Source organism: Lepidothrix coronata, unplaced genomic scaffold (assembly GCF_001604755.1).
Source record: "Lepidothrix coronata isolate B3197 unplaced genomic scaffold, Lepidothrix_coronata-1.0 Scaffold139, whole genome shotgun sequence".
NCBI lineage: Eukaryota > Metazoa > Chordata > Aves > Passeriformes > Pipridae > Lepidothrix > Lepidothrix coronata.
In genome coordinates this window covers 2,259,880-2,268,646 of record NW_016690319.1, presented here as the reverse complement: position 1 = coordinate 2,268,646, position 8,767 = coordinate 2,259,880, and the positions used below count along the sequence as shown (strand labels likewise).

Genomic DNA, 8,767 nt, shown 5'->3' with positions numbered 1-8,767 from the left:
CAGTTGCGAAGGTCTTACGCTGTCATTCATTGTAGGGTTGTCTAGAACTGTGTTCCCAAAATAGCAGCTGTCAGTACACTCACCTGCAGATCTCCCTTGCCTTAACCATACTGTAATCATCAATGAGTACTGGGAGACACCATTCTGGCAAAATGGGAAAGCAAGGGACTAAGCAGAAATATTTTCTTTTTTTTTTTTTAAACATCTTTTTATTAGCACAGTAACAAATGCAGACTTAAGTAGCCCACAACATACAACCAATCCACTGAGTGACTCCTATTCCACACCTTACAGTTAAACAGCTTAAGGTATTTCACTACAGGTTACCATAAGTCCTGATTAAACCCTTTATTCTTTTCACAAAGATAGATTGGCTTATAAAATAATACATTAACTACTTCTCCTTTCATATATGAGGCCATATATCCACCTCTCCATATCACAGATCATGAGATGACAGTCTTTAAAAAGGATTTGTTAAATACCAATGTGACCTCCCATAGGGGAAAACAATGCTGACATCTTTTTACAAAACAAAAACCCCAAAACAAAACCAACCCAGAACAAAATAAATCCCCCAAACCCAAAACAAACAAAAAGCAAAAACAGTGTGTAGAGTCTTGAAAGGACTTTTACATAAACGTCAACCTATGTACCTGTACAAAATTAAGCTGTTTTAATCTTTTACATATTGCAAGCAAACTGAAAACCAAAGAAGTCTAAGAAGTTTACATTCTTCTCGGTACTATATGTGAGCTAATATTGCTGAACTAATTACAGTCTTAAAGTATGCTATTCCCAATCCTAGCTGTCTACTGTAGCAAGATACCTTAAGTTACAACAACAAAATCTTAGGAAATAAAAGACTGAATAAAATCTGTTATAGAAATACCCTACTCTTTACCAGCACCCTCCCTCCTCCCACCCCTTCAAATTCATAAGCAGCTCTTTCCATCACAGACGAATAATGTAAGAGTTTGACGAAAATCCAATTTATGTGGCGTATCTTTTGGTCCATTGTCTGGCCATTCTGTCATGCTCTGCTCTGTTAGTCATATACTGAGTGGCAATGCTTCCAACCAGGGGGTCAGCTGAAAAGGAAATACACTGCTTATTTTAGACGAGTTACCAAATAAAAACTTTAAAATAAAGCTGAACTGTGAATTTAATACAAGGTAAGGTTCACTGTAACAATTTAAACATGGTCTGTATCCTCTCTGATTTTGTGTATTTATGGTGATGTACTAATCTATAACTTAATAGAGTGAAATGTCAACAAAGTTTAAAGGAGTTTAATCAGTCATAATTTGCGTTACTGATAACTTTCACCAATTCATGCATTTCAGGTTTATTTTATTCCCTCTAAAAGCATTGCTAAATGTCTTTGTATCAATATAAACCTGCCTTCTAGGAAAGATCAGATCTCAAGAAGAGGTTCCAATAAGTTCAGCATATATAACACAGTGTGAAATCTGGCGTTTCTCTGATTTTCAGATATATAAAAATACAACCTGTAAAATTGACTTTGAAAACCAAGACACATTCCTCTTAACTAGTGTGGATAGTGGGTGGGTTAGAGCAGCAGTGACAATTACTTGTGGTATAGTTGGTCACTGGTTTTAAATGGATGATGGAAAGTAAGAGGCTAATCCCCTGTTTGCGTTTGTGGCTCTTCCAGTTCCATTACTGAATTACTGTAACCCTACAGACCAGCAAAGAGTGTTCAACCCTTACCCAAACCCAGGGTGGGTTTGGAAGAGGAAGTTTTCATGTGCACGAGGAGGACTGCTGCTTTCCTCTTGGGTCAGCCTGAGGAGCTGTGAACAGCAGGCTGTTTGGGTCTATCACGTCCACTACCTCCAGCCCTTCTCCAGCTGCCCTGGAGAGGGAAACCTGCTGCTCTGGAGGCTGGAGCCATGCTGGCTGAAGCCGTCGGGGTGAGATGAGGGCCATGTAATATTTGGATGCCAGGAGGGGTGCAAGGTGGCAGGCAGCCTGCGTGGCCATGCAGGGAACTTACCCGGGTTGCAGTCTGTGAGGAGGGAGCAGATGGAGAGAAGAACTTTAGAAATGGTTAATGCTGGACTCCAGTTGTCTTTTAAAATGTCCAGGCAGATGACGCCTTGGCTGTTAATGTTACAGTGGTAGATCCTTGTCCGGAATGTTACCTGCAAGAGAGGGTTATGAGCACCCGTGCCGCAGGGACAGGCGGTACAACGTGAGAGAGCGAAGCAGCGGCCCCGGGCTGACCCACCGCCGAGCTCCCCGGGCCGCCGCCGCCCTCTCGCGGTGGAAACCAAAAAGAGCCTGATTTAAATTAAAAATGAGTAACAGTCTCAGGAGCCAACTTCCACGGCCACCGCAAAACCCAGTATGTGGGGGGGGTTAATTTTTTTTTTTAATTACCTTTTGTGTTTTTGCTCGCAGTGGCAAAGGGGCCCAGGGCTTTAACATTAGCATTTTTTCTCCTGCTGGGCTCCCAAGGACTTGTAAAATCCCCCAGAGATGCCTGGGCACTTGGAATCACAGCTTTCATCACTCTTAAGAGCTCAGCAATAGGGTAAATTAGTTGGATTTTCCTATTTTCAAATCTGGGAGACGTGACTGAGCGAGACAGCTTGCCACAGAAGTTACCCGAAAGCGAAACAAAAGCACCATGAGCCAGCTTCAGAAGAACACAATGTGACCCGTAGAGAGGCCTTACTCTGACTTACTGCATGAACAGCAACAACAAATTTGGTGGAACTTACATGGATTAGGATTATGTGGATGAATAAAGGCTGGTGGGTTCATGCCCTAAATCCTCAAAATTTGTCAGCTATCCACACCCACACCTGCAAATTTTATGGTTTGTTTATAGGTCATGGGGGTATTTACAAAACACACTTGGTAAGCCTGCGGGGTAACAAGAACACACTAGTGCTTCACCTCGACATGAGACCAGCCCACACATAAAACCTGCCAGTCAACCTTCATTTTTTCTACTGCCTTTCTGATGCAAAAATTTTGCCTGTGACCCTTGCTCTTACCGGTTTGGGAAGCAGACACAGGGTGGGGTGACACAGCTACAAAACCCTGGTGCCTGCCATGTCCCTGTGCACTGAATCCATGCAGTGTTATCAAGAATGCTCCCAATGCACAGAGCACACAGGCTATTTCTGGACTTGCAAAAGCGGTTACTTGTCACACAGGAGACACCCACACTGCACACTTAGGGAGACTTTACACTTTGTTTCTTGTGAGCTTCCTGGATTTTGGATTAAAACAGGAAGTGAAGGAAACCCCGAATCCCTGCAGGTTAGCACATTATGGGTGGGAATAGCGAAATGACTGAAAGAGAGCAGAGATGTGTCATCCTCCCACACCTTCTGCAACAAGCTGCCACTCCAAAACCAAGAACCCCTGCTGCTTTCTACCTAGGGAACCTCAGAGGCATAATAGCAGACAAGAAACCAAAGTGACCTTTGTTTCCCAGATCATCTAATCTTCAGAGGAAAAGCACTAATTACTCCCTACAGTCATGTGGAAGTCCACGTGCATCAGCCTGAGCAGAGGGCGGGCCTGCCTCTGCGGTACTTGCCCCAACCCACACTGTTCAGGGCAAAACAGAAGTTTGTGGCATTTGCAGTTGCTGGTGACGGCTCTGCCCTGGGTTGCCGAGCAGCCTCAGCCCAGCCCCATTGCTTGCTCAGTGTTTCTCTATTTGACCTGCATCCTTGGTCTCCTTCCAAGAAGACTCTAAATGTAAACGAGGTAAGAATTTGACAGATTAAACACTTCCAGAAGGGGAAGCATGGAGTATTTCCAAGTAGATACAATAAGGACCAAATTACCAGAGGTCAACAGTTCTAATCTGTAAAGACAGAAAGTTGTTAATCCTGATGCTCAGTATAAAAGCTGAATACTCTGTAGGCAGTCTCTCAGTCCAGTCGACTGATAACTGAGAGCAAAACATGAATCCTGTTTGCCTTTAAAAGTAAGACTTACTTTTTAATTATTATTCATGAAGGAGGGGAAAGCAAAAACAAAAGAAGGGACTCCCATATATTGGCAGAACATGCTGGTTCTTTAACACACCGTAAGATATAATTCTTAAGGGATATATCCATGGCACCAAAAGCAGTTTTCTCCAGCTAGAGGAGCTCTACCAAAACACTGTGGGAAAAATCTAAATTTGTTTTCACTTAAAGCAGCAAGTCAGAACTGGGATCGTGTTAGAAACATGTAGTCCAGCTGTTTGCCATTTACAATTTTTGCTGACGGTACAAAAGTCAGCCATGCAGGGAACCCAAATGGAGCTGGAAGAGGGTGAGAAATTGGAGGCCCTCTTGGAAACAAACAAAAATATTTAAAGTAAATGTTCATTACACCTTAAAGAGGAAAAAAAATCATATAAACCTAGCAGATTAAGACCAAAATCAAAAGAAACTGAGCTACTTAGAAGGTAGTAAAGAGAACAGCATGTAGAATAGCAGAAAAATACAGTGCAACTGAACAATCCTTTGGAAATGTCCCACCTGAGATTACATTAATGCAGTAACTACACAGAGTTAAGCAGAGCTTTTGAAAACACATAAAAGAAGCTATTCTCGACCTTACCCTGAAGTGATAGCAGAGGTTAATTTACACAAGTAGCAGAATAGGAGTGGGCAGAAGGAAGTGGTTAGAGGTTATTAATACAAATGATCAAAGCACACACACCAGGTCAACACAAGCTACTGTTTTCACCTCAATAAATGAAATCTAATCCAACTATAATATAACTCTTGGGGAAATGTCCATTGTAATAGTACAAGTACTGAACTCTTAAATTCTAATTATACTTGTTTATTGGATTCTCCTAAATCCAGGCCCACCCAGCATGTGCCCAATTCAATTGCTATCTCAGACATAGGCAAAACCAGAACACCACACAAAATGAGAAAACATAAAAAGTAGAGAACAGATTAACACTAAAATCTTCAAAGTGGTATATGGAATGCTCAATAAATGCAAAAGAACTCCATTATACATATTTAGGACATGAAAGAGAGTATCTGTCCCTGTATCAGATTTCTCCCACTGAAGTTCCTTGTATTATGCAATGTATTTCCAAGTCAAATTTTAAGACCTTTCATTTCTCCACCCTCAAGTTACAGTAGTGCAGTCCCTCTTTATATCCTTCCAGGAATCTGTTAATATCACTTCCAGCACAGTCCTCTGACTCTCCAAAAACGTTTGCACCAACATACTGAATCAAACCCTCAGCTGGAGCTAGACCCAGTCCTCAAAGGCTGCACCTGTATACCCTTTATCACACATCTCTAGGATGCTCATCAGCCACACAGCAGTTGTCAACAGTGGTTACGCCTCAACACCTTCTTTCATGCATATTCCTAAGGGCTTGGAAGCCTGCCAGGATGACCATTTTCATCTTGCTTTATTTAAGAAAGTAAATCCTTTAATGACATTTCATTTTCAGGTTGTGAAACATGTTTAACTACAGGCACTTCACCACGGGGCAGCCCACAGGAGGGACTGTCCTCAAAGACTCAAGGAGGCAGTAGAGGTTTTATTCCACTGATTTTACAAGGCTTACCAAGGAAGATTCAAGTGAAACTAGTCCTCTTTCTTTACAGAGTTTAATCTTTTCAGAGCTTTTAGGCTTTTAAAATTACATTCTTTCAGGCTTTTAAAATGACATTCTACTCTATTCTAAAATTACTGCTCTGCTAGTGCTTATCATCGAAGTCATACACTGGGTTTTGTTTCAACCAGCTGTTTCTTTATTTTTTGCCCTAAAATACATATAAAGGAAGGCTATGGTAATTAGATTAGCCTAGCACTTCAAGATGACCCACAAACAGTATTTACTGGTCACTGCAAGTAGTTGGGACAATCTGAAAACAACAAAATAGCAGGAATAAAGCAAGAGCAATAGGATAATTATATTTTCCACATTACCATTTATTAACACTAGTGTAGATGTTAACACAGAAGCAGTGAAGAAAGGCTCTTTGTTTAAACCTGAAGTACTCATGTAGCACAAGTATCTTCTATTAGAGCATCACTATGCTTTCTCCTATATCCCATCTCAATGTGACTGAAGCTATATATATTTTATTTCCATACATATACGTGGTTTGTAAACCAACTTGGACTTTGCTAGATGAAAGACTCCATTTAAATGAGACTGCTACAATACAGTGAATGGCCACTAAACTACTCTTTTAAAGCCCCATTAAGTGGTGCTTGTTTGTTTTTTTAATCCCACCCTTCTTTTCATCTGGGTGAGGGTTTAGATCCAAAGATAAAGAGATTCCTGTCAGAAGCACAGAGCAGAAAGCACGGCCGAGCTTGTATGACATAACTGTATATTTAGTTCTGCATCAGGGAACTCAGCATATAACTACTACTGTCTCCATATCGCCAGTAGTTACAATATGGTCCTGTAAGAGATCCTACCTGACCCTCAAGGCAGAATGTGGGCACTCAGAGAGCAAAGGCTGCAGCTCTGCCTGGGGCGTCTGCACTGTCTGCAGTGGCAGATGCTTCCATTCTGATGCAGCTGCTGAAGGAGAGGCTGCAGTGCAGACCTCAGGCTCAAGGCAGTGCTGAGACCTTTCTCCCGGGGCAGGACAGGCAGCAGATCTGCCTGCAAAAGGTGTGCCCAGGTGGAGGACCTCCTGCAGCAGCTGGTTGAGCTGTAGGAGGTAGTGAGAAGGCTGTGTGGCATCAGGGCTGCTGAGCAGGAGTTGGACAGCTGGTTCCAGGCTCAGTCTGCAGCGGACCCACAGCATGCAGTCAAGCAGCCAGAAGCATTCCCATCAGCACAGAGGGAAGGGAGGGGGGCCAATAATGCAGAAGAATGAAGCTTGCCACAGCAAGGACCTGCAGAAGGAAGAGACTTCCCCTCAAAGCCTGACGTGCCTCTGCAGAATTGCTTTGCTGCTCTGAGATTGGAGAGGAAAGACCCATGACGTCAGGAAAGACATGGAACTGGGTAAGGGAGCCCCATCCACTCCCTGTGTAACAACCAGCGCAACTAAGAGAAGGCATCAGGTGCCAGTAGTAGGAGAGTCTTTGAAGAGGTGCGGAGGCGCCCGTGTGCAGACCTGATGTACTCTCTAGAGAGATGTGCTGCTCACCAGGGGCTCATAACAGGGATGTCACAGACAGGCTTCCAGGCCCTGTACAGTCCACTGGCCATCGCCCACTGCTGCTGTTTCACCTGGGCACCAGTGATACAGCCAGGAGCAGTCTTGGCAGTGTCAAGAAGGATTACAGAGCCCTGGGAGCAACAGGAAAGAACTGGTTAGTTTTTTTATCAGCCCTCCTGGTCAAAGGGAAAGTGTTCAAAAGGGCCAGTTGCATCTGGCAAATCAACAAATGGTTACAGGACTGATGCTCCAGCTGGGTGTTTGGCTACTCAGACCATGGGACTTGCTTTGAGAAACCTTGTCTGCTGGGCACTGATGGGGTCCACCTGCCAGAGAAGGCAAAAAGACCTGAACAAGTAGCTCCTGGACAAGCTCAAACACATAAAACTCAAGAAGTTTAAGAAGGCCATGTGCAAGGTCCTGTAACTGTCTTGGGGCAATCTCAAGCACTCGTGAGACCCCATCTAGAGTACTGCATCTGGCTCTGGGGCCCCCAACATGAGAAGCATGTGAACCTGTTGGAGTGAATCCAGAGGAGGGCCAGGAAGACAATCAAGAGCGCTGAAGCACCTCTCCTATGAAGACAGGCTTAGAGAGTTGGGTTTTTTCAGCCTGGAGAAGGCTACATGGAGACCTTAGAGCAGCCTTCCAGTACCTAAAGAGGGCCTAAAAGAGAGCTGGAGAGGGACTTTTTATAAGGGCAGAGAAAGGGAGTGACAGTTTTAAAATTAAAAAGTACATTTAGATTCGATACTGGGAGGAATATCTTTACTGTGAGGGTGGTGAGGCACTGGAACAGATTGCCCAGAGAAGCTGTGGATGCTCCATCCCTGTAAGTGTTCAAGGCCATGTTGGATGGAGCTTTGAGCAACCTGGTTTAGTGGAAGACATCCCTTCCCATGGCAAGGAGGCTGGAATTAGATGATCTTTAAGGTCCCTTCCAACCCAAACCATTTCATGATTCTGCAGTGAGTCTGGATAAGCCTGGGGTGATAAATGCTTCTGACCTGTGGCACAGAAAGCAAAGGTGTAACAAAGCACACATGGGAATGAAAAAGCTTCCTCTTTAAATGCGTACTGGGTTCATGACATAATAAACTGCATATAGTTGGTTGGACAATAAATTATTCAATGAAAACTAATAAAAAAAAAAAGAGAAACTATTCTAAACTGAATTAAGTTCTAACCCAAGAGAACCATCCGTGATGCCAGAGAATCTCCAAAAAGGGATAGACAGATGTCAGTAGGAAAGCACTAGACATGCCCCAAGGTGGACCATGCTGCTTGTGAATCAGAGTCCTATCTTAGGGGTAGAATTTAAGGTCCTGTTGATACTATCAGAAACCCTCAAGTTATGCTAGGAAAAACAAAAAAAAAAGTTTCTTTAATTTGGCAAGCTTGTATTGATTTGTCTTGCATGACCAATTAGCATTGTCTCTGCTGAGATGGACTGATGGCCTGAACTATGACAAATCCTTTCTACTGCAGACTAGACCAAAGTCTGAAGATGGGGCAGTTGTTGGCATTTATCTCATGAATCAAACAACTTTTAAGCAGAAAGTTAAACATGTACATAAATGCCTTCAGATACAAGGCAAACACTGAGTGTATACACAACCACCTCTTCT

General features: G+C 43.2%; 1 protein-coding gene across 6 annotated transcripts in view; it reads right to left on the bottom strand.

The window, feature by feature from the left end:
• Positions 1-186: 186 nt before the first annotated feature.
• LOC108503471 (ubiquitin-conjugating enzyme E2 E1) overlaps positions 187-8,767 on the bottom strand; it is a 45,575-nt gene continuing 36,994 nt past the window's right edge. For all 6 annotated transcript variants that reach the window (XM_017827419.1, XM_017827418.1, XM_017827417.1 and 3 more), the window contains 2 exons: positions 2,021-2,168; positions 187-1,091 (listed from right to left, as the gene is read on the bottom strand). In XM_017827419.1, coding sequence (XP_017682908.1) covers positions 994-1,091; positions 2,021-2,168 — 246 coding nt within the window. In that variant the 3' untranslated portion in view covers positions 187-993. The remainder of the gene's footprint in view (positions 1,092-2,020; positions 2,169-8,767) is intronic.